Source organism: Condylura cristata, unplaced genomic scaffold, assembly GCF_000260355.1.
Source record: "Condylura cristata isolate star-nosed mole 26May11 unplaced genomic scaffold, ConCri1.0 scaffold00011, whole genome shotgun sequence".
Lineage (NCBI taxonomy): Eukaryota > Metazoa > Chordata > Mammalia > Eulipotyphla > Talpidae > Condylura > Condylura cristata.
This window is the reverse complement of record NW_004567112.1, coordinates 43,270,573-43,297,534: the sequence shown is the minus strand read 5'-3', so window position 1 is coordinate 43,297,534 and position 26,962 is coordinate 43,270,573. Positions and strand designations below refer to the sequence as shown.

Here is a 26,962-nt window from a genome sequence, read left to right as displayed (position 1 = left end):
ATAGTTTTACAGTTATGTGTTTTGTTTTGCTTTTTTTTCCCCCAGTAAAGACAAATAATTCAAAAAAGCTTGATCACTTCCGAGACCCCCATCTAGTCCTAGAAAAATGCATGGTTGTGTTGTAGTCTTTTTTCTTCATTTCTTTATGGATGATAACCTTCCAAACACAGTGTAATGGTAAAAGTACTGAACTAGGATTTAGACTTGGAAGCACTAAGTGAAGAAACTTATATGAGGGCATCACGTTGCTTCAAAAAGAAAGGAACAAGGAGAAAACACATAAGATCTTAGCCCCAGAAGAAAATTCCCATATTGGAACAGTTGTATCCCATTGCAATTGACAGCAATGAAGGATTTAAGAAAATTCATGAGAAGTAACAAATGCAAGAGAGCATCTGACCTAACTTTTTTCCTTTCATGCGATAATAATCTTCTAAATCAATTTCCTGGTATTTCAGATGTAGGTAATGGACCCTATCATTTGCTTTCAGTAACTTTTTTAAGCTTTTTGGATTCTCTGTAAATCAGAAGAATTGGTATTGTTCATATTTTAAAATGCACTGCTTCAAGTTTTTCATGATTATTTTAACTTACTTGTTCAAATAAAACTTTATAAATAACTACTTGAGTAGTTAATAACTACTTTATTTTATTTTGTCTAAGGAATACCCAAATAAGCATCTGTATTAAACCTCAATATTTAGATAAGTTTTCTTATTTTACATAACGTCATAAATTTTTGTCATCTCACATTTTCTTACTCTAGGTGATATAATCAGTTTTTAGTACTAATTCCAAAGCTGTGCATCCTGAATTCATTCCGGTTAAATGACCTTGAGCAAGTCATTGTACTTCTCTGTGCCACCATTTCCTTATTTACACTGGAAATATGCATGTTTTCTACATTGCAGCAGTGTTCTGGAAAGTAAATGTGATGAGCTTAGTAATCCCTAGCCAGTGGTTGTCATGTTTTTTGTATATTAGCCATTATAGTATTAAACACAAGAACAAAAAGTCCAGCCTACTTGAGAAATAACAGTCTGTGTACTCAGCTAGGTAGAAGGTATAAATTTGGGGGATAAGTTCTAGGAAAATTAACATGGTAGTGTTCTACAACAAGGATTGGTACAAAAAGGATATCAGAATCCTAGGGATCTATTTGGATGCCCTTTTCCAGCAGGTGGTAAAATGTCCTGAACTACTGTCTTAATCCATTTGGGCAACTGTAACAAAAATACCTTGAATTGTGTGATTTATAAACAGGAGAAACTTACGTTTCATAATTGTAGAGACTAGAAGCCCAAGAACAAGGTGTGGGAAGATTCAGTATATGTTAGGTCTCACTTCTAAATTCATAGATGACCATCTTCTGTTTCCTCACAGAACATTAATAGGACATTAATCTTCATGAGCTGATCATTTCATAAAGGCTCCTGCTGAAAATTTGGGGTTAAGATTTCAACATATAAATTTGAAGTAATATAAAAACATTCAGTCTGTTGCAACTACCATTGTGGTATTGGGCAATATTATAATATTGAACATCTGTGGAATTGGAGTAGAGGCAGGAAAAAGATACGTGAGAGATTACAGGTTTATGTATAGGAGAGCAAGAAGAAAGCATTAACCTGGACTTTCAAACCAGTTGACTAGTATCATGGATATAATGTAGAGTTCAGGATTGTTCTTTGGTCTGTGAAGTTTCTGTATATCAAGAAATAAGGAATGCAAAATTTAAAAAGTCTAATGCATATTAAATGTGGCCATGTTTTATATTATATATAATATTTCATTAGTAACTATATAGATAATAGTTTCATTAAAAAGTATATCAGTAACAGTAAGATCTTTTGAAGAATTTTCCTCCAGTTAAGGGAAATTGTCCTGTTTTCCCAATTCTTTCATTTAGATTTCTATGTCATATTGCATCAGGCCTATACATTTGTTATTCTTTGATTCTTCTACCCCCAAGACTGTTATGTAGTGATGTGAGAACTACACATAGAACCTTTTGAGAATTATACCATCACCTTTAACATTTGCAATGTACTATATGTCTAGAAGTAACTATAATCGTATGTCTCACATATATGTAATCATTAAGAATTGCACGTCTTTTTAGTCTATTTCTTTAAGTATTTTTGTTCTTCTCAGGTTCGATGGATGATGTACTGGATTGTTTTTGCTCTCTATACTGTGATTGAAACAATAACAGATCAAACAGTTGCTTGGTAAGTCCTAGAACTCAGGAAGGGCCAGACTCTAGACTCAACAACATCAGGTGTCCTGAGTTCTCTCCCTGCTCTTGCTATTAACTAAGTAAATTTGATCACCCTACCCAGCCATTTTCTTCACCTGGTTTCTCCATAAGAACATTACTTTCCTTATAGTCTGCCTCAAATAAAGGTATTTCATTCTTTCCATGTGCCAACCCCTGCCTACTTCCCACATACTTCCCAGTATCTTAGAATAGAGAGCGTTTGTCACTATTCCTTTTTCTCCATTGATGATGTCAGGCTACTTTTCTTTATTGCTTCCTAAACAACTCCTCTTGAAGCCCACAGCATCTAGTTTTGACACTCCTTCCCCATCTTTAAAACTCTCATCGATAAATTTTCAAGCTGGATGACTCGTTAACAACCACATGCCTGCCCACTCAGCACCAGCTCCTGGACTGCTTTATTCCACATAGCATGGGGGAAAATTAACGCATGTTTTAACCTTAGGCATTTAATGTTTTACTATGAAGCAAAGCTTAATTGAACACCTTGAATATCCTTCTGCTGAATCGCAGTAGTGCATTTCCATCCAAACCTTGTCATTACTCAGAGAAGTCATTCTTTCAAATTCTGTAAATTTCCTACCTTGCTACTGTCTTCCCCTGTCCTTGCTGAAAAACCTTCAGCCTAAATTAGTCCAACCATTGTTCATCTTTATTTGTTTACCCAGACTAACCCCCAGAAATTAATCACTGCTCATATTTGCATCAATTTGAACTTCACTATTCCTTTTACTTGATTTAATCCTTCAAATTGCTTATTTATTGTATCTATTTGCTTTAGACATTTACTGTTCCACTTAACTGTCATTCTAACTTTTCTATTCTCATCATATTCTCGTAGCACCTTAGGTCACATTGGATCACTAGAAAAAATTAGAAATCATCAGACTTAAATTCTCTTAACAGCCTACCTTCATAAATTTCTCTGTACAGATTCCATCTTTCTCTTCCTTGTTTTGTCCTGAAGCTCTTTTATTTACCTGTTAAGTTTTTCATGCAGGACTTTAGTGGAGTCTTGTTTCTATGTTTTAAAGTGGCAGAACACAGATTCTAAATCATGCCAGGTCTCTTAGTTCTAAAGTTCTCTTGTGAAAGACTTCCCTTTTTTGCAAATAAAGCACAAATACATTGTTAAAAAGTGAGCAAAGTAGAATTTTTCTCATGAATAATGAAAGTGCACTGTAATTGCACTGTGACAGAAACCCTTTGTTCCCTACACAGTAGTCATTCCTCACACTTCGCATGTCCTCATCAGAAGAGTTGACATTTGTTCAGTTATCACGTAGGTTAGTACTTCATGACCCATGTTGTTAGTTAATTTTTGCCATGGCAACAAACAACCCTGAAAACACAATGATTAAAGTACATTTGTTTCTTGTTCACACTACATGAGTGCAGATGGTCAAGTGCAGCTTTGCCAGGCTTTCTTCAGTTTTCAGTGTCTTCTGGTCTGGGTACCAAAGCTGAAGAAACAGCTGTTCTTAGGGCAGAAAGGAAAAGTTTAAACAACAGGTTGAGAAGGTTGTGGTGAGGGCATCAAAGGACATTTAAAAACTTCTGCTTGCATGTGACATAAATCACCATTCACATTCTGTGCAGGTCATGTCATTAAACCCTAAGTGGCTGCTTGGGGTGACCTCCAGGGAAGTCACGACACAATCACATGGACAAGAGCCTGGGCACATAAACTTAGCACCATGGTCATTCCAGGACCCTTGTTGTAGTTCTGACCAAATGAGATCAAAGAGGGCATTTCTGGGCATTTGAAGAAAGAGAAGTTGTATGGTGGGTTGACATTGTGCAGTTGTGGTATATGGAGTTCAGTTCTGATGCCCAGATGTATGTGAGGCATTGCCACAGCATTTGGTCCCTGCAGACAGGGTGGGTACCATCTTATTGCCCGAGCTCAAAGCTATTAGTGCCCTCTCTGAGCTGCCACAGTCAGTTTGTCAGCTTGACTGTGGTTGCTTCAAGAAAAGAATTTTGCAGTAGAAGTTGTGAATCTCTTCAGGTCACACTTTTGTTAAGTGGTCTATAGGTTACTAAGTTCATGGCTTCACACTTGTGACTGAACTTTTAAGTAAAATGTCCTTGTGATTTCATCATTACTTCTGATTTATTTTCACCAGTATTTCTTTCCAATTTTTCTCATTAGGTTTCCCCTGTACTATGAGATTAAAATTGCTTTTGTCATATGGCTGCTTTCTCCCTATACGAAAGGAGCAAGTTTAATATATAGAAAATTTCTTCATCCACTTCTTTCTTCAAAGGAAAGGGTAAGATATACAAACTATCTCTATAAGTCATTTGTTGGAAATGCACATCATGCTTTGTGCTATAAAATTAGACATATTATGAGGGGAAGATCCTAGCACTTGGCTTCTTGACACTATTTTTATATAAAATTAATAATTCTGGATATTGCTTTTTTTTTTTTTTCTTTTTGCTTCCAGGAGATTGATGATTATATTGTCCAAGCAAAGGAACGAGGCTATGAGACCATGGTAAACTTTGGGCGCCAAGGTTTAAACTTAGCTGCTACTGCTGCAGTCACCGCAGCCGTGAAGGTAATTTTGTATTTACATGTTTTAATCCAATGTCATGTTAAGTCAGCAGGCAAAGTGGAATGACTTTTTTTCAAAACATTTTTAAATTTTGGCCGACTTTACTTTGTTTATTTTTATAATAGTAGAAAGAAATAGAAAATAATTTTAAAGAGGTTTAATGTATTTTATAGAACATTCATTATTTCGAAACTTTTAATTAACCACAAAATGTGAATTAGTTAGTAAATAAGATATATTAGAAAGTGCCGTTTTATCATAAATTTCCTACTTTATAATAAAAATTGCTTTGAGTATGTTGCTGGTAGTAAGATGACCTTTCTTTCTTTCTTTGTCTTTGGTGTTTCTCTTTCTCTCTCTCTCTTTTTCTCAATATCATGGTAGAACTTCTGGCTTACTTCTGCACCCCTACTTCAACCAATTTGAGGTAACTGATTATTCAAAGTAAGGCATGAGAAATTCTGTTTTTAAAACTTGAGATTTTACTTAGCCAGTTACTAATGTCATGTGTTGTGTTTGCAAGCCAAGTTATTAAGTGATTGCCTTCTGTGAACATTTGCACTACAGCTTTTGAATTTCTTTGCATGTAGTAATTAGTGTGGTTTATTTTAAATATCATGGTATAATTGATTTTGGTGTATAGTATATGGAAAGAAAACAGGCTTTTAGATCCAGATAATGTTGAGTTTGACTTTCTAAAATAGCCATTAGCAATTTACTTAATGTGTTCCTAAGTTGCTTTGTGTATAAAATGGGGGCAATATACCCATCTGAGCAAATATGAAAAATACAATGCTTGCCATATAGTGGGAGCCCAGTAAATATGAATGTTTCTCTATCTCTGTTCAAGGGGAAAATTGATTTTATTGAACAGCAATGATAAAGGAATATAAAAGATCAAATGAAATTCCCAAAATGACCCTTTACTTTTTGTAATGATCTTTAGCTACAGTGTTACCATTGATCACAATTAATGTGATCAGTAAAGAAACAATTCAAATTTTATACTAAAAATGTTGCTTTGAAGATTAAGTGAACACTTATTAACTACAACACTGTACACATAAAACAACTATCTTATTCATGTTGATTAATTATTCTCACTTTAATACAGTTTGCCTGTGGTCATTACTTAAGGTTATTTCCTTTATTAGTATAGATCTAAATAAACACTAAGATGGCAAAATTTCCTGTTTTCTATTTTACGAAGTCTATTTGCTTTTTATTTTTTCCATAGTTACTAAAAAAGATCACCCATAAAATCCAAAATCCAACAACCAGGATTTATAACAGTAAAGTGGGTATAATTTTTAAATAAAATTTCTAAGTAATAATTTCTCAGAATTGAAGGACACGAATTTCAAGACTGAAAGGCCCACAAAGTATGCAACACAGTGAGTGAAGAAAAGCCACTTTAAGTAAGGTCATTTACAGTTCCAAAACACCAGAGAGAAGGAGAGACTTCTTATTTTAAAGATTTGTTGTTTTTTTATGCATACAGAATTGGGGTCCAGGCCAGAGGTGCAGGAGCAGTGAGGGGATTCACCAGAGACACAGTGGGGAGCAGAACAGACAGATTAACAAAGTACACTGCTAAAGGGAGCAGCAGAAGTCTGCCACACCATGTGGGTCACCTCCCTGGCCTGGGATTGAACTTGTGTTAAAGTGGCTGGGGCTGTCTTCGTAATGCTGCACTCTAACCCATTGCGCCACCAGGGAGGGCCCTTAGGAGAGACTTCTTATAGATTTCAAATATAGAAAGTGTCACACTGAATTAATCAAGTTATTAGAACAACATTAAATTTAAACTTCTAAATAGTGACAGTAGAACCTTAATGACTCTTAATACCATAATGATTTTCACTCTCAAAGTTTATAATAGAGCTTTCAGTCATGTGTGAGCTTAGTATAACATTCTGAGCATGCATCATCACAAAATTTACCTTCTAGATATCTTTTGTCTGGGTAGATATGTTCTGCCAGGACTAGGGAATAATCCACTAAAAAAAAAAGCCCACAGGATTTGGTTTTTGGGAAGCAAGGTATCCAATACAGAAGGGAGGTGACAAGAACTCTGAGAAGGAAGAGGACACAAGCACAGAGTACAACCTGCCAAAATTGGATGGAATTGGAAAGGTGCCAGGAGAGGTGTCTCCAGGAAAAGTTTGGAGACAATATCTAATGGTTTTAATCCTGAACTGGGATAAAATGCTGGGAGATCCTTAAATCAGCCAGCCATGTGAACAGACACCCGGTGCAGACAGTGGATCTGTGGTACAGCTGCAGACCAGCCCTGGCGGCATGAAGGAAAGTGCTGGAGGCAATGTGAAGAGAGAGAATGTAGGACCACTGAGCAAATGATTTTTTTTTTTTAAAGGAATAATTGTTGACTCTGGAAGAAAACCAAAATTTATATAAGAAAGGAAGTATAATAAGGGAGCATGACTTGGCTCAGTAGTGAACAGCATTTATATTACAATCAATAAAACACAGCCTGAAGTGAACAACTGTAATTTTGTTCTATTGGGAGGATGGAGGAAGGGGAAAAGGAAGTGAAAGAGAACGAAAACGCTTATCTGCCATTTAGGAAAGTAGAAGATTTAAAGTGACTGCCTGTCGGGGGATGGGGAAAAAGGAGGTCCACGGTGTTTTGCTTTTTATTTGTCACAAAATTTAGCATTTTAAACTTTAGATATATTTCTTTCCAAGGAAGCTGCTTTCTGAGTTTTCCATATTTAGAAACATTATTCAACATGATTCTATGACAGAAACCTAAAAGTATATTTCAACTTGAAATATTATTTAGAAAATATAGACATTCCAGAACACTGGTATAAGGAACAGAAGCATGCAAATACCATGTTTCCTTCTCACTTTAACACTTATAGTTTACAGTTATACTCTGTGAGATACCTTCCTATGTATTAATCACAATTTCAAGGCAATTCATTTTATTTTCACTTATGTTTACTGCTTCCAAACTCTTTAAATGGAGAATCAGAAATCCCACTGTCAAATTTTATATTTCATTCCATCCTTATTTATTTCTATTTTATAGTTTGCTGCCATCAGTATTTAACACCTTACCCTTACATTTTTATTTAACATCTAGTTATTCAATGCCTACTATATTGTTGGTGTCAAGATGCAACGATCATAGTCTCTATCCTCACAGACTATGAATATATTCACAAAATGAAAATTGTTTCTCATCTTTCACTGTTAAGAGCTTCCCCCTTGTCCTCCATATTTAAAAAAGATCATCTAACAGAAGAGTTGTTTTCTGTTGAAAGACTATAAAAGTAATTCTACACCTCCTTTTCCCTAGTTTTCTTCTTTGTGATTCATTGTTTTTATTTATTTATTTAACAGTTTAAAACCACCTTCCCACTTCAAAGGCAGGAAACAAAGAACACAAATATTATCTAACTTAACCACTGCAAAACAAACACACACATATCCTGTAATTTTAATTTATTTTGGAGCTTTCCTTTCTTGTTTGTGATGCTGTGAGCCTTTTGTGAACAAGATAACTGGCTATGAAGTTTCCCCCACAATTCTCAGCATGAACACAGAAATGTTGGCTCCAGCCATCCTAGGTTTTATTCACTAGAAATAATCGTTAAATATGCTAAGCATAGCATAATGTTAACACTGTTGGCCGAAAGTTGTCCTTTGCCTGATTTCAGGAGGTTAAAAAATAAGTTCCATCTCTGGAGATGTCAAAGTGAGGCACTGTGATGGAAGAATCACTGAACCAGACATTTTCATACAGAAGTATAAATTGAAAACTAAAGTAGGAAAATAGGTCAAGTTTAAGGAGAAACTGCCAGAAAGCCAACAGGAGGACTTGAGAATTATTTTAAATGACTATAATATATACTTTGTTAAAAATACCTTTCATGCTAAAAATGGCAGGACTTGTGTGACCTTTAAAGATCTGTAATACCCCTGACTAGGTTTCCCTGGTTGAACCACCTAAGCATGTTAGAGATGAAAATAAGAATCTAATCACAACATTTATTACACCATAAAGCAATTTTCAGAAAATGTTACTCAGCTCTGTGACCTCATTACCAGGCATCTGTTCACAAGGTGAATGTAGAGTTTATTTTGGCTGAGCAAAGCATAAACATATGAAGGACCTTCAAGGATTTTGCTGAGAATGTTCATAGCTTTTCACTTGTGAAATGTAGGTAACTTTGTATAGATGAGCAAGATAACTGCCAAGTGGAGGAGAGTTGAAGAAAAGTACTGTCTGTCATAATAACCTTCTCTTCAAATGTTCCCCAACAGCCATGGTAAATTCTTCAGCAAACACTGTTTTTTGTTTGTTTTTTTTTTTTTTTAAAGCAATTATCACAGATATGAGAGCCTTACAGGAAAAAAAAATACTGAAGCCTAAACTGACTTTAAATAAGCAAGATCAGGTAAAAAGTCCTGATATCTGACTCTGTGAAAAGAGTTGAGGGTATTCAGCTGCGTATTTTATTCAAAAAGGAGATCATTTTTCTAGACAAAAAGAAGAATCTCACTATTTTCCTTATAAGAAGCAGAATGTTAAAATTAACATTGAATTCTGTAGCATTCAAATTAACTGCATTTTTTTAGCCTTGATTCCACCGCTTGTTAATCATGACCTTTTGGACTAACATCTGCACTGATCTCTTAGTATAAATTTTCTTTCCTGTAAAATGAAGTGGTGAAGCCTGACTTCTAAAACTCGTTATATCTCAAAAATGGTGGTTCTCAAATGAGGGCACTTTTGACCCCACTGCCCATCACCAAGGGAAATTGGCACTGTTTAGAGACATTTTGGATTGTCACAACTGCTGCTACTGGCATCTGGGGGTAGAAAACAGTGATGCTGCTTAATATCCTGTGATGTGTAGAACAGCTTCCTCACAATAAAAATGTATTCAGTTCTAAATAACAATAGTACTGGAGTTGAGAAAGCCCTACTCTGAAAGCATGAGAAGTCACATAAAGCTAAAAGAATATATAAATATGTGTAGTTTGGGTTAGCAAATAATTTTTATTTTCATGCATTCTCTTTCTTACAAATGCTCTTTGACAAATATCTTTACTTTAATATTAAAATCACTAAATTATATTACTCTCTTAATGTAAATGAAGTCAGTTCTTGAAACCTCCCTAGTGACATAGGGGTTAAATCTCAACACTATCAAGCTATCACTGTTGTGGCCTGAGTTCGATCCCCTGCCAAGGAGCTAGCCCGATCCCCTGCCAAGGAGCTAGCCCGCATGGCACAGTAGACCTTGCCTATCTTGCCCACTGCTCCCCTCAGCAGTGTATCTCACTAGGTCTACCTGTTCTGTGCCCCACGCTATCTATGATGAATCCTCTCACCCTCTGGTCTACACCCCAGTTCTTGTATGCATAAGTAAATAAATCTTTAAGAAGGAAATCTATTTAAAATTAATGAAATTGGAACCTCCCTGGTGACCTGGGGATTGTCTCAACGTTATCACCATGACAGCCGCCTGAGTTCAATCCCCCACCAGGGAGGTGACCCACATATGGCACAGCAGACCTTTCCTGTCTTGCCTGCTGCTCCCCTTAGTAGTGTGTTTCATTCACTGTCTGTTTTGCTCCCACTCTGTCTCTGGTAAATCTGGTAAATGCACTCTACCCACCCCGCACCTCTGGCCAACACCCCAATTCTTCTATGCATAAATAAAATAGAAATTTAAAATATATATAATGAAGTCAGTGCTACAGTGCTAGCCTAGATTTGCGCAGATGAATTGTTGAATGTCCATAGGGATAAGCGATTTCCCTAAAAGCTGGAAAGTAGCCTTATCTGCAATTATAATGTAATATGTGCAGGGTCAATAAGAAATAGAGCTTAATAACTACTCGTTATTGAACAGTGTAGTAAGAATTATTCAATTACAGATTGAATGCATGTAAGATAAAGTATTGTTGGTTGTGTTTTTAAATTCTTAATGAAAAATGAAGCAAACAGATTGAATTTTTACACAAAGACGCTGATAAACACAGCAGATTCCCCTTAGCACAGAATATAGTGATTTTAATGTAATGTTTAAATAAGAAATGGAGAATTTAAACAAAGATGGGATCATGTGAGTTTAAAGAGGTTAGAATAAATAATGCATGTAATATCCCTTTTTACAGAACATCCCTTTATACCAGTGATATACCTGGATACTTGAGTAGACAATCAAAGATCCTAATGCCCTTGTATGTAAATGACCTCTGAGTGAGACCAGCTCAGGGAACTACTTCTTAGCTGAAAATCCTCCCCAGAATTTGAATGTGTTCGATCTGCACTCAGCCACCTGGCCCACAGTCAGTCTTACAGGGTTCTCAGTTTCTTAAATGTATCCTAGGCACATCTGCATTCAAACCTGAGAACAAACAAGAGTTTGGGGATATTTCTGTTACTGATGACCAGTGTTGATGTAAAATATTCTAAGAAACACTTCTTAATTACAGTGACTTTTGCAAGTTCATCATAATCCTCCTGTTACTTTTTTTATGTCTAGGATCAATTTTAACAAATATAGTATATATACCAAGATCATTATCTGTTCTACTGAGAAGTGTCTAACAAGATGGTCTATAGAATCATCTTGTGGGTGTAACTCCCTTCCTCCTTATTGTCTAAGTGGAGTATCTGCACAGTGCTTTCCTCTGCAAACTAGTATCTTTCTTCATTTTTCTTATACTTCTGACTTAATATGGTATAAACCAAATCATGGAATACAAGTAAACAGAACATTTTTATTTTAAATAATACTTTATTTTAAACAATACAATATTTTTAGTATCATTATTGATGGTGTCCATAATGCCCTATTTGAGGAATCATGAATAGAGTTTTGTTTGTTTTTAATAATGGGGAATAAGGAGCTAGCCACATGAATAATGAACAGAAAAGTGATCAGAAGCTCTTACAGAGCACCACATTAAAATTAAAACATCAGATCTATGACTTAATTTTTTTTTTAAGATTTATTTATTTGTGCATACAGAACTGGGGTACAGGCCAGAGGCTCAGGATCGGTGAGGGCTTCACCAGAGACAGAGTGGGTAACAAAACAGGTAAATCAACGAAGTACACTGCTGAGGGGAGCAGCGGGTGGGCCAGGAGAGTTCTGTCACACCATGTGGTCACCTCCAGGGCAGGCGGGAATCGAACTCATGAAGAAGCGGCTTCATGAGGAAGCGGCTTTAGAATCTCAGTGCTGTGCTTTAACCCGCTGCACCACCAGGGAGGGCCTCTATGATTTAATTTTATATTAGAAAAATTGTTAGAACCAAGAAATAACCCATCCCATCTGCCTAGTCATCATTAATATTGTTTTCAATTTTACCTATCATTCCCTGCCTACTTACAACCATATTGCATGCTTGCAACCATACTATGCATAAGATATAGAATTCTGTGATAGCAGGAAGGAATTTCCACTCAACATTTGATTCCTTTATTGCTGAACTTTTTGTGTTAGAGATATTAAATTGGAGGGAATAGATCCATTTCAAATGTGATTATATTGTAATTACACTTTAAAGTGATCACATTAGAACTTCTAATTTATGTTTTGAAAATCACAATACTGCATTAATTTTTTCTTCCCATATTCTATTCTGGGCCAAAAGAATATCTATAGTAGAAAATTTGGATTTTTAGGTGATAATGGCTGCTTAGGTAATGAGGATCATCAATGAAGGTACACAAACCCTTTTTGCTTTTCCCTACAGTGCCTAGTTTTCCTCCAAGCCTTGAACCAACAGTTCATCTAAACCTGGAGCAAATCATTGATGGATAGTGATGTTTACCCATATAGAGACCCATTGCTATATCTATAGTTTGCTGCCAAACCTTTCCATATTAACTCCAGGGTTTACATTAAACTGTGCAACTGCCTATCAAGAAGTCCCTAGTGACCAAGGGTAATGAAAAAGAAGAGGTATAAAAAGAGTATTTACTTACAATAGACTCAATTAACAGTACCATACAGAGTGCAGTAGCAGAATAGTAGAAACCTAAATTTGTTCCTCTCTTCTAGTTTCTTAATATCTTCTGGGGTAAAATATACATGATACAACACTAGAATTAATACAAATGTGTGAATTCATTTTTGAGGTACACCTTAAGTAGGTAGTTGATTGTACTTGTTTTGTTTGTTTTTTTTTTTTAATATTTATTTATTCATACAGAAGTGAGGTACAAGCCAGAGGTGCAGGGGCAGTGAGAGGATTCACCAGAGACAGAGTGGGGAGCAGAACAGTCAAATCGACGAAGTACACTGCTGAGGGGAGCAGGGGCAGGTCAAGACAGGTGTGCCGCACCATGTGGTCACCTCTGAGGCCAGGGATCGTACTCACACTGAAGCCGCAGCGGCTCACTTGCAGTGCTGTGTCCTAACCTGCTTTGCCAACAAGGAGGGCCCTGATTGTACCCTTAAAGATACCAAAGTTTGTGGATGATATTAAGCTAAACTAATTCAATGTCATTTGACTCATTTGTATTCTGAGGCGGACTTTTTTTAAGTAGAAGGTATGGGAATTAACTGGCCTCAGAAATTGCACTTGAGTCAGGTAGAATCATATATTTGGCAGTCAAGGTCACAGGAATACAAAATTGAGATAAAATGACAATTTTAAGAAAACAACACATCTGTTTCAGATGAGCAGTGATTGCTTGTTTTATTATTTCTCTGAAGTCTTTTGTCATCCATCTATTTGATAAGTAAATGATACCTGGTAAAGAGGAAGGAAATACTGTGAATTAAACCACAACAAGAATGTGTACAGATGTGTGCAAACCATTTATTTTTATTGAGTATAAACCCAATAATAATTCATTTTCACAATTCAAAACATGATAGAAATGCAAAGCTTAAGTGAGATTTAGAGTGTTTTATTTCTTTACAATATCAACAACTCAGAGTAGCTGAATCAAGACTCGTGAATCATCAGTGTCATTCCTATGAAAATGACAATGTCATTCTTCACAGAAATAGAACAAAAAATCATGAAATTAATTTGGAGTCACAAAAAAACTCAGAATAGTAAAAACACTTGAGAAAAAAGATTAGAAATGGAGATAACACGCTTTCCAACTTCAAACAGAACTACAAAGCAATAGTAATTAATATAACTTGGTACTGGCATGGAAGCAGACACGCAGATCAGTGGAACAGATTTGAGGATGCAGAAGTAAAACCACATGCAAGGACAACTAATTTACAATAAAGGAGCCAAGAACTTACAGTGGAACACAGAATGTATCTTTAATAAAAGGTGCTGGGAAAACTGGACAGCAGTGAGAAAAAGAATTAAACTAGACAACACCATACCCAAGAATTAACTCAAAGTGGATGAAAGACTTGGATGTAAAATCTGAAACCATAAAATACATAGAAAAACATAGATGATACACTTGTTGACATTAGCCTTAGAATTATATTTAAGGACTCAACTTCAACAACAAGGGAAATAAAAGCAAAAATAAATGGGGCTACATCCAACAAAAAACTTTTGAACGACATGAGAAATGTGCATCAAAGTGAGCAGATACCCTACTGAATGGGAGAAGATATTCCACAGCATATGCCTAACAAACGATTAATATCCCAAATATAAAAACACATAAAACTCAAAAAAAAAAACAATTAAGAAATCAGCAGAGAATCTGAATGGACAATTCTTCATAGAAGATGTACAGATGGCCTGCAAGCACATAAAAAAATGCTCTTGATCAGTTATCATAAGGAAAATTGAAACCAAAACCATAATGAGCTGTCTGTCACCTCACACCTGTGAGAATGGCTGTTCTCCAAAATACAAAGTATGTGTTGGAGAGGATGTGGAGAGCTGGTAACTCTTATATACTATTGGTCGGAATGTCAATTGGTGCAGCTATTATGGAAAGAAAGTATTTTGTTGATTTCTAAAAAAAAAAAAAGGAAGTTCATAAGATCCGATGATCCCACTTATTGGTATTTACTCAAAAAGTACAAGACACCAAGACACTAATTCAAACAAATGCATGCACCCCAATGTTTATTGCTACATTATTTACAGTAGTCAAGAACTGAAAATAACATAACTGTCCATCCACAGATGACTGATAAAGATGTTGTATGTATACACAACAGAAAGCTACTGCTCAACCATAATAAAAAGATGAAATTCTGCCATTTGGAAAATGAATGGACCTAGAGAATACTAGACTTAGTGAAATAAGTCAGATGGAGGAATACTTACACTGTGTAATCTAACTCATATGGTATACAGGAAAAACAAAAACAAAAACAGATGAGGTAAATAAAGCAAATTTAAAACTTAGGACTGTAAGACCAATTAGTGGTTACCAGAAGGGGAGGGGAAGTGAGGATAGGTAAATCAGCACAAAGGCAACAATCTATGGTAAGAGACAGATGTGGAATTCTAGCAATGACCCTAATGTAATATATACACATGTTAATTTTCAGTGATACACAACTGAAACTTAAATAATGTCAGTATGCAGTGTTATTACAATTAAAGAAAACTTTTGAGACTTGTTCATCAAGACCTTTCTCTTCAAAATAAAATTCATGTTAGCAGTAACATTTGAATGTTTGTAGGTCTTAAAATTGAGAAATGAACCATTATGGATAAGTTTCTACAGTAATATAAATAGAGGCAGTCATAAATTCATGTGTGAGGAGAAATTAGGAGAAACCTTTAGAAGAATATTTTTAGTTCAACTGTAAATAAGCAGTGAGACATCTATATGCTATGCAAATATTCTAAGTGAGTAAGTTTAGAAATTATCTTTTTTCAAAGCTTTAGACTTTGGGAGGAAATATAATTATTTCTGAAAAGAGAAGAAAATGTACCTTTCAGAGCTATAAAGTGATGGAAATCATTGAATTTCTGCTGTGATGGAAATGCACTGTTTTATACAATAGCCACTAACCACAGTGTCTATTGAACATTTGAAATGCTGAAATTTTAAGTTTATTTAATTTCAGTTACCTTAAATTTAACTTCCCATTTGTATCTAGTGTCTACCATGTTAAGTTATGTAGTGGTAATAATAGTAATCTGCCTTGCCAGTGAATTCATTAACTGAGTGTCATTTCATATCCAAGATTCTTTGGCTCTTAGTATTTTTTTCCCTTTTTCCAAAATACATTACCATTTTCGACTTAGCTTTATTTCTTTTAAGATTGATTTATTTATGCATATAAGAGCTGGGGTAGAGGCCAGAGGTGCGGGGGTGTGAGAGGATTCCCCAAAGACAGAGTGGGGAGCAGAACAACTCAATCAAGTAAAACATACTGCTGAGGGGAGCGGGACAAGAGAGGTGCCACATGGGTCAGCTCCCTGGCCAGGGATCAAACTCATGGGACCCTGGCTGGTGATAGCTTCATTGTGTGCTGTTAACCCTTTGTACCACCAGGCCCTTAGCTTTGCTTAAAATAGAGTCCCTTTTACTTTAAAACAGTAAATGTCAAACTTAAATCCCCAAATCATAAGTGCCATTTACTCAGGTGGTAAACTTTCAGTAGAGATTCTTACATTTTAAAATGAAAAAGCAAAGCTGAAATGTTTGGTATGAAATGTTCTCCTATCTGCAACTTTGAAACACATTAGAAAATGAACTGATGCCTGGATAAGGGTAGTTGCATGATAAAGCAAATATACAAAATGTAAGTGATATATGCACAGTTTTTTCAACTTTACTGAAAGTTTAATTTTAAAATGACTAAGTGTCATGATAAACACTTGGGAACATGTAAATGTAAGCATATTAAATGTCTAAAAATGTGCCTTTTTTTTTCCCTTGGGTCTATCACTTTTAACTAGAGCCAAGGAGCAATAACTGAACGTTTACGAAGTTTCAGTATGCACGATCTAACAGCTATCCAGGGTGAGGAGCCTGTGGAACAAAGCCCATACCAGACTCTACCTGTAACAAAAAAGAAAAGTAAACCAACCTCCAGTGAATCGGCAGGTGCGCTTGTTTGTTTTTTGTTTTTTAAGATTTATTTATTTATTCATATGGAACTGGGGTACAGGCCAGAGATGTGGAGGGTGAGAGGATTCACCAGAGACAGAGTGGGGTGCAGAACAGGCTGATCTACGAAGTACCTGCTGAGGGGAGCAGTAGGCCGGTCAGGAGAGGTCTGCTGCACCATGTGGTCACCTCCGAGGCATGCTGGAATCGAACTCATGCGGAAGTGGCTTTTTAGCTTCTCTGTACAGTGCTTTAACTCGCTGCACCACCAGGGAGGGCCACACTTGTTTATTTTACTGTGTCTTTGAGAGTCTGGATTTGAGTCAAGATGGCCACAAAATAATAGCCAGTAACTAGCTGAATTTGGGTAGATAAAATTTACTTTTATGCATATATATGTATGTATGTGTATGTATTTTTGTATGTAACCACACATTCCTCCCCCCACCCCACCCCCCATATGCCCTCATCCAATCTTCACTGCCACAGAAGATAGAAACTGAGAAACAAACGACTATTTTTTCTTTCATGTGTAGTGGAATCCTTGGCAACAGCAAACAGCTGTTCCAGGTCTGTCAAAAGATACATTTACACTTATATTTTTGAATTTTACACCTCACTGTAGCTCTCTTTCTCAATTTTTTTCCCCCTAACTAAGATTAATGCTTACCTTTTGTTGACTTTGGAGATAATCCAGCCAAGTAGCAGTAGAGGCAGGGGTGTGGCTACCATCACCTTACCATCAACACTAGTCCTGACCTGTGATGGATGCCTTTTCTACTCAAACTATGTGGTGCCATCTAACAAGTTTTAGAGTTGAACATTGTTTCCTGTCAGTGCATTGAACAAATAAGGATATGGACTCACAACATAGTTTTTAAGCAAATAACAAAAGATGACTCAGTTTGAAAATGGGATTACTCCAATGGAAAGTGTATTGAAATTATATATTCTAGCTCAAGAACTAACTTGCAGATCTGTTCTACTGTAAACTTAGCTCATATCATATTTAAAAATCTAAAATTTTTAATATGCTGTTGTGACCTTATAAACATACACATAAGTAAAAGTTATTTTGTCGCATGTTAGAAAGTTTTAGTTCAAGGTTCAGCTGAGAACTAAGATCTTAAGGAAATTTCTTATTAACATATTATTCATCCATAAGATACATGTCTGTTTGATTTTTTTTTATTAAGTAGAAATGTGCTTTTAAAGATATTGAAAATCACCCTTTTTTAACATGCTATTTTTATTGCAATAACAGACTTTATATACATTAAGGGTGTAGGCTCACAGCTCTTCACCTGTGTGTTATAACCCAGGCCCACCAACAGAACACTCAAAATCCTCTGACGATAGTCTGGTTGGACCTCCCCTTATCTCCTCCCACACATTTCCCCCTGGTAGCTTCAATTCTGCAGTCAGAGTTCTAGGTTCTATGTGGTTTTGATGAAATTTGAATTTTTTTTTTAATGAAGTAACATTGGTTTCCAGTAAGTACAGTATCCATTTTTTTTTTATAATATTGTTCCCTTTTTTTTACTGCATTTACTCACTGATTTGCTTTCAGAAATAAAATTGATAAGTTTTTCAATGTGGGAGTTACGTGCACATTGTTGAAGGTACATGTAATCAGTGCATTTACCTCAGAATCCCTGGTTGATCACATACACAAATTCGGGTATCTGGAAACGTGTGTCCCTTTTGAGGTGTCCTGGTCTGAGCATTTTGAGGCTAGCTAATCAAGAGAAGCTCTGCTTTGATGAAATCATTCAAATCTGCTTATTGTCACTATAGGAAAAAGAGCTCCCTCCAAATTTGTTTGTGGGTGAAAGTGGATACCTTGGCACCTTAAACATGATGTTCACTACTTTGAAAGAACACATTTGATAAATGAAAATATTTTTTCTTCAAGGAACCTGGACACTCTCCTATTAGTTAAAAATGGTCCAACATTCCATTTCAATACCAGTACATAAAGATATTTTTGTTTGTTTGTTTGATGTTTTATATATTTCTTTTATCCTCAACATGACTAGATAGTGTAAATATTTTTATCCTTATGTGTATATGTGTAAAGTAAGACTTGAGTTTAAAATTACTTGTCAAAGGCTATGTATTCAGTCACAGAAATGAGTACTCAAGATTCCTAAACAATTTTTTTACAGTTATTCTATCATCATAAATTCAAATAATTTGGGAAGAAAGAGATTTTAGAGGTGTTTTGGTCAAAGATGGCAACTAGGTGACATGCCCACAGCTTCCATGTTCATGGTGGCTGACGATGCTAATGGACTGTGACAGCACTTTCCCATACTGACTCAGAATGCCACTCACCATACTGCCCCAGACACCTCATCTGTTTGGTGGCACTTATATAGAAAACCTATTCATCATCACCCATCTATCTTACCATCATACCAGATAAGAAATCTGAAGCCAGAGGACTCATTCAAGGTGTCACAGCTAATATATAGCAAAGTACTCGTTTCTCTTTCCCCCACAGTGGATAATGCCTGTGCATAAAAGCATCTACTGTTGTACTTTCTTAAAATGGTAATAAAGCCCTAAGCTGACGCTGCCTAAGGAATTGTAGTCTTAGGACCCAAGGCCATGGCAACACAGATTTCTCCATGGGGGGGGTCCCCAGTCACTGCTTCTCAGGAATGTGTGTGGAGGGCTGTGTCCTAGTACTCTGTTCCATGGAGCTTAATGATATGAAGCAGCCTACCTTAGACTGCCTTTGCATGGCTTAGCAGCACCACCTTGCCCCAGCCTGGCTGGCCACTGAGCCAGCTTACTGATCCTTGCTTTGATGTAACACCCAGAGTTTAGCTTCTCTCATAATAATCTCAGGTCTCCCACTTCTCCCCCAAAGTCTTTAAATCCTCAGACAATTTTAACTAACCTTATGTCTGCCACTCAGCAGAATTTTCATATATACTCATTTCTAGTTTTTTTAAAAAAATGCATACTTAGAGGTTATTTGATTTGACTCTTTGATGCTTGGTTTTGCTTAGTAAGAAATTAAACTTGTCAGTTTCACCTGATCGATCCCACAGTTGGCTGCCTTCTCTGTCCTTGCTCCGACCTCTCACTTCTGGCCCACCTTATTCCCAGTAACCTCCTGTTTCCCGTTTCATCCTTTTGTGATTCATTCTTCATAGTGCAAGAAGAGTCTTATAAAGAGCCCAAGCCTAATCACTGCGCCCTTCTGGTTAAAATGTTTCAATGGCCCTCCACTGCTCTCTGATGAAATCCAAGCTCAGTAGCATGTCGTTTGTTAGCACCCAGCCTTTTCTCCCACTCTGTCATTTACTAGGTATATAGAGTGAGGACCTTTCAGGATTCAGCTTAGTCACTGTCTCCAGAAGTGGTGTTCCTTCCCACCCAGGCTGAGTTAATTCTCCTATTGTGTGCTTTCCTAGCTCTTACCTTCATAGCTCCTTATTTATAGTATCCATGAGAGTACTGTTACGCCCATTACAGTCTTTTTCTCCCTAATAGACTGTAAATGCTTAGGGTAGAAAAGGACAGGTGTGTCTTTTCTGTCATGGTATCCTCATAATTTAGCACTGCTTCATACATACAATTTTCAAAATACACAGTGTGGAATAATGAATCAAATCCATCACTAATTTAAAAACTAGTATAATTTTTTAACTGAAATTAGGGAACAAACATAGAATAAGTTATTTATATATTCACATACTTACATAATCATTTTACATAAAATTCCAATTCCTTATCATATAAAGTAAGAAGTAATTAAATTAGCTCAGACTATGTTTTGAACTGTAGTATTATCCTTTATCTGTGTCCTTAGAGAACATTCTGGTCACAGTTACTTCCTTTCTACTTTTTATTTGATACAAACAGAGAAAAATCTAGTATCTAGAAATAACAATCTCAAAAATATATATATATATATTCCCCCCACCCCCATGCCACGGCCCGGCTGACTTGCCCAGCTATAGATGTAATAAAGATTTTTGAATAAAAACTTAACAAACTTGAAAAATGATGTTTAAAATACCTACAAGCCCACTTCCAAGATATGTAGTAGCTTCATTTTTATGTTGTTTCCTTTGTTTTTATGTATATTTCTTTTCCACTTGATACAGGCAACAAGAGCATTTCCTGAGACCTACTGACCCCATTCCCTTCTTTGGCCACACAGACTACCTAGCAGTTCTCTCAGACAACCGTACCCCCACCTCACTCCACCCCACCCCTACCCTATCATCTCTGCCTGTGACTTCCCTTCTACCTCCAACCTTTTCAGGAAAGCAAAGGTTCCTGTCCCAAATAATAACTTACCCTACTTCTGAATCTTCCCTAGTTTCTAGACCAGAAGTGTGGTAGCACAAAATAATACTGAATGATATCTTATTATGAAACTAAGGCTTATTAATAACTTTTGTGGCTTGCTTAAAGTTGTGAAGTAGTGTCTCAAGTTGTTATGTCTTCATGTATTTTTCTTTTTCTTTTTTTAAGATTTATTTATTTATGCATACAGAACTGGTGTGCAAGCCAGAGGTGCAGGGGTGGTGAGATGATTCACCAGAGATAGAGTGAACAGGGAGAAGAACAGGCCAATTGATGAAGTACACTGTTGAGGGGAGCAGCGGGGGGGGGGGAGGTCAGGAGAGGTCTGCTGCGCCATGTGGGTCACCTGGGGGCTGGGAATCTAACTCACACTGCAGCGGCTGCTGCTTACTTGCAGTGCTGTGTCCTTACGCATTGTGTCACCAGCATGGTGTCACCAGGGAGTGCCTGGACATTTTTCTTCACATGCAGGAATTCCATCTTTTAACCCCTTCTGAGGCTGAAAAAATTACCTACTTTTTTTTCTCACCTGAAAATTTAAATATTAATGCTCCTTATCTTTATTAAAGGAGATTGAAAGGTAACAGGGACTTGTAATCTTACCCCTCTCTTTACAATACACTTAGTATTCTAGTTGTCTAAAACTTGAATACTCTCTTGTTCCCTCCAGAGAATGTTTCTCTAAATGTGGACCCCGGACCCATAGTGTAACGTGGGAACTTGTTAGAAATTAAATTCTCAGGCCCATCAATCCATGCACTAACAAGCTCTCCAGGTAACTCTAATATGTGCTAACATTTGAGGACCATTGCTTTGGGAATGGAGTGTTCTTGTCCCTGAATCTCAGCCTCAGGATGAGCTCAGATTTCTTGACAATAACCAGCCAGGCCACCTAGATGCTTTCATATTAGCCAGTGTTAATAGGTCTTTGTAGCTACACATAGCAGCCTTTTAGCACACCCACACCATCTCTCTCTGACCTCCCTGATGCTGGTTCTTTTCTATGACTAACATCTGTCATTGTAGACTGCAGCATTTCTAATTATCGTAGTCTGTCTGACTGGGTTTTATCTCAGCAGCTGCAACCAGTATTGGCTTAACATTTCCATTATCTTCCCCTGGTGAACTTACATTGTTGAAAATTCTAACTCTTTCTGGTCTTTTCTGACTCCTTAAACTCATCCTACCTTTCCCAGTATTGACAGTGTTTGACACAAAATGAAGGGAAACATATCCCTAATTCCAATTAAAACCAAAAGTACAAGTAAGAGACTGAAATACATAATTGCTTTGGTTGTTTAGAATTCATGTAAAGGTGAAGGGACAGAAAGAAACTTCTCACTACCTACCTATCTTTAATTGTTTTACTCAAGGTAAACGTGTTACTCAAAAATAAATTATTTTTATTTTTCCTAAAAAAAAAATGCATAGTAAAAAAAAAAAAGGATGGCCAGGGAAACTTGGGGAGGGAATATGAGCTCCATCAAGAATAGTATGAGGTTAGTGATGAAGAGCATATTCCAGATGAGAAAGGGAAAAGAGTGACTAGGCAGATGTAAACCATACAGAACAGGGTGAATACGCAGTGCTGACTGGTAATCCTTTTACCAAAACATGCTGGTTTTTGGTTTTGGTTTTGGTTTTTTTTTTAATAATATAACAGTTTATTTTTACATCATTTTGTACATTTTTTTTTTCATCTCAATTGTAATCCCCGTGGGTTTCCCATCACCGAGTCACCCGTGTGCCATCACTATAGTCCTGGGCACTTCCCCCCACCTCCTTTTTGATCCCATTCCCCACTCCACCCCCACAAAATGTCTCTGGTATAAAAACATGCTGGTTTTGGCAACCTGTTTAGGTTATGGAATTCCACTGAAAGATGGAGCTGAGAAAACAGATGAAGAAGGGGAAGGATCATATTCAGATGATGAGATGTTAACACACAAAGGGCTTCGAAGAACACAAAGCATGAAGTCTGTGAAAACCATCAAAGGCCGCAAAGAGGTTAGTCTAGTAGAGTTGTTTTCCTAATGATTTAATATGAAGGGATTTCCTTGCTGCAATATCATTTACGATAATAATCATCCATAAATGAAGCATTAGAATAGTAGAACAGCAGTTATTTTTAAAATTCTTTATTCCAGTCAGATATTTTAGGACCTCTGAAAATTTTAAAAATGGTAAATTACTAGTATTCCATTGTAAGTAGAATAGCACAACAGTAGATGGTATACACAGTGACTCAGGGTTGTCCTGAGGACCCACTGCCAGCCCTACACGTAAGGACAATGAACAGAATTAAGTGCATGGTTTTACCTTGAGCCGAACCCACATAAAGATCAAGTAGTATAGATTTGTCCATAATAATGCAATGTCCTTGTGTCCAGAACGCAGCAGAGGATTTCAGGGAATGGCACATTGTTAGCAATGAGCATGAATATTGCCAAAGTAAATCAAAATTGTTTTTGTTTTTTTTGAGACTGACATATTCAACATAACCCCAGCTACACATTTGTAGGATAATTGATACTTTATCAGAAAAGTTAAATATTATTGTGATTATGAACTAGTAAGTCTCATCTAATTTCAAAAAATAATCATCTGATTTATATAATGCATTTCTCTCTTCAGGTGCGGTATGGGTCACTCAAATATAAAGTGAAGAAAAGACCACAAGTATATTTTTAGTCATGTACACTTCAAGTATCCCAAGAAAATTATGCAAATGAATTTTTTTCCAACATTATATGGTCACAGTGTATTCACATTAAATAATTCTTTAAATTGTGGCGATGATAGGGTTTACTTTCATTGATTCATATAGTTTTTATTTAATGATTACATCCAAATCTTGACTACTAAGGGTAGTATGCAAAACTTACCTGTATAAGAAATAATAGAGAATTGTGTTATTTGTTTTCAAATTACTTGGCAACATGGAGTTGGGATATCCCAACTGATGTTTAATGATATATTTATACTAATGTATAAAATGATACAAACCCACAGTATACTTGAAAAGAGTCTTCTTATGGTTCAGAATACATCAGCCATTGTGGTATTGTATTGTGTTTACCTCCATTTACACTGTATCTGTCACATGGGGATAGTGATTAAAGAGATCTCTGATGCAGCAAGTGACAGATAAGTATGTTTTCTATATTCTTTAAATTTTAACTTTTTTAATATTTTCTACTTTTTCCACCATCAACTGAAAGTTTTCTAAACAAATATTTGAAAACCAGGTATCCACATAGCACTTTTATTCTTTACTAGTTTTGCACACTTGAAAATTGTTTACTTATTTTACAACTGTACATTTTAGTTTTATTGTCACTAGTGTTATTTGTCATATCCTGACATATCAGATTTATACCTTGAATTACATCATCTCTGTTGCTGTGGGCTTCATTTGTTAAATTCATTTGATTTTCATAATATAAAAATATAATTAACTGCTCAATTTTAACTTTTTAATTATCTTTTTTATAGATAAGTTATATTAAACATTAACCAGTTTTTCATATTTAGCTCTACCTTATAGTTGAACTTAGCATGTTTTTGTTAACACTGGTTACATTTTTAACTTTAAAAAGTGATAGACTTTATTAAATAGTCAGAGACCAGTATAGCACTTAGGCCTTTTCTAATTCATCAAATTACCAACAGTCAATCTATTCACAGGCTTGGAATTCATATTTGCTGCTAATTTATAAATTTCACATTAACTAGAATCATTTGAATCTCTTTGCTAGCTGAGATAATTTTCTGCAGATACAAAATACAGATGTTGTCGGTCTTATATCTTAAAAGCTATTAGACTAGATATTAGGAAAATAACATATTTTTAATCCAAGAGATTTTGAGGTATTCATATTTGAGACTTTTTTAGGTTGGTAACTATGCATTATGAACTCTAAATATATTTCTGGTGATGGTTTTAGTGATCATGAATCATATTTATACACTTACTCTTGTTCAGATGATTTTGCTTGACTATTCTACTTGGTTGTCCAAAAGAAAAAACAATGAGAGATTTGTGAGCTCTTTGACCTTTTTACCTTTAAGAAACAAAGCCAGCTGGCAATGTATATTCAGGACCTCCTCTGAGTGTTGGCAGAGAATTGTATGTTTACTCAGGAGTGCCTTAGCATAATTCATACGTTTCTCTTAATACAAGCCTTAAAACATTTTCGTGATTATCTCACATTCTTGACATACAGCAACTTGTAAAAATTTGTTCAGCTTATTTTCTCCTAAGTTTATTTCTATGAATACATTTATTGCTTTATCTTGACTAAGTTTTAGCTTCTTAGTTTCAGGAAAGTCTTATTAATTTGCGATCATATTTTCTATGTATTCTGATTATAAATTCTTGGAAAAGAGTTTTATTTATAGTGGTGAGTACTAGATTTACCACTGTAAATGCTATAGCATGCTTGTCTTTCCTGTGCAACAGCAATGTCATCTCTGCCTGCTAAAGTCACTTATAAGTGATTTTATATCAAAAAACATTTTCTGTGGGGGGTGGGCTGTTTTGCATCATTTTATATTTTTCAAGTCTAATCTCAGTATTAAACTTACTATTTAATTACAGTAAACTAGTACTGTTGTAATGGAAAATTATTTAGCACTCTACACTTCTAGAATCAAAAAGTTTAGTCAGACAGCACCAATATTAGAGTTAATGCAAGCCCTTCTGTTATCACTTTACACTCATACTGCTTCCTCTGGTATTTTCTCCTGTCACATCCTTATAATCTATACCATTTTGCTCCTCTAGCATTTCCTATCCCCTTTTCTTATATATCTCTTAAATTTTGTTTATTTTCCCTTGAATGTTGTATAATACACATAAAATTTTTTTCTCTGAAGGTGAAGCAGGTCACTTTTTGTCTCTCTGCTGTTAAGTCTACTGCTTTTGGAAGAGCTGAATTTATTCTTTAACCACAGTGCCTTATTTTCCCCACCACCATCACCTGGTGAATGAGCATCAGGTGCTGCACAAACCTATTTCTATTTAGCATAATATTCATTCAACATATTTGTTAGCTTTCTACAATTTGTTTGGAAGTAAGAATTGAGCCATCCTTGTTGCCATGTTTTTTCTGGCATAAAAGCTGAGCCAGAATAAGCCTTATTGCTAAGTTATTAATTATGTAATCCCACCTAGGTCCTTTTTTAAATTCCTTCCACACACTCCCTTACATGTATGTGGAATTGGCTAGAAAATGATACTGCCAGCATTACTAAATTTAAATACTTGACTACACAGATTTATAGAACAAAATTATTAACGTATCTTCAGGGAATTTAATCCATATGTCATCACCAAAGACTTCTGCAGTGTTATAAAGTGTGTAAATATTCTAAATTTCTGTAAAACATTGGTTAGATAAACATTTTTATCCCCTTTTTTTGGAATAGCACATTTTTGCTTTTGCTATATGCTTGAACATTTGGGTTGTTAAAAATACATTATATTAAATAGTGATTTGTATTTTTATTGGAATGAGCAAAATTTTTATTTTGATTCTCTTCATCAGGAAAATTAAGGAGATGATATGTAATGAAAAGCAGCTTTCTATGTTTTATGTTATGTAGGTTGATTTATTTATAAAGCAATTAGGTACATTTTGAGAAGATCATTGTTACTGTGGTATGGAGTATATAGTTCTTAGTAAACAATAAAAGTAAAACTTTTGAAAGAAAAGTACAGCTTTTTTCCCTAAATATTTTTAAGATTTTATCTTCTAATAGTCTCCCATAGATTTAATGTATATT

The 26,962-nt window shown here is 35.7% G+C and overlaps 1 protein-coding gene across 1 annotated transcript in view; it reads left to right on the top strand.

Annotated features, from left to right (window-relative positions):
• Positions 1 to 26,647, top strand: part of REEP3 (receptor accessory protein 3) — a 49,190-nt gene extending 22,543 nt beyond the window's left edge. The window contains exons 2-7 of the mRNA XM_004680854.2: positions 2,155 to 2,231; positions 4,437 to 4,557; positions 4,735 to 4,848; positions 16,696 to 16,843; positions 23,037 to 23,182; positions 23,810 to 26,647. Of these exons, the coding sequence (XP_004680911.1) occupies positions 2,155 to 2,231; positions 4,437 to 4,557; positions 4,735 to 4,848; positions 16,696 to 16,843; positions 23,037 to 23,182; positions 23,810 to 23,866 (663 nt within the window). The 3' untranslated portion in view covers positions 23,867 to 26,647. The remainder of the gene's footprint in view (positions 1 to 2,154; positions 2,232 to 4,436; positions 4,558 to 4,734; positions 4,849 to 16,695; positions 16,844 to 23,036; positions 23,183 to 23,809) is intronic.
• The last annotated feature ends 315 nt before the right edge of the window (positions 26,648 to 26,962 follow it).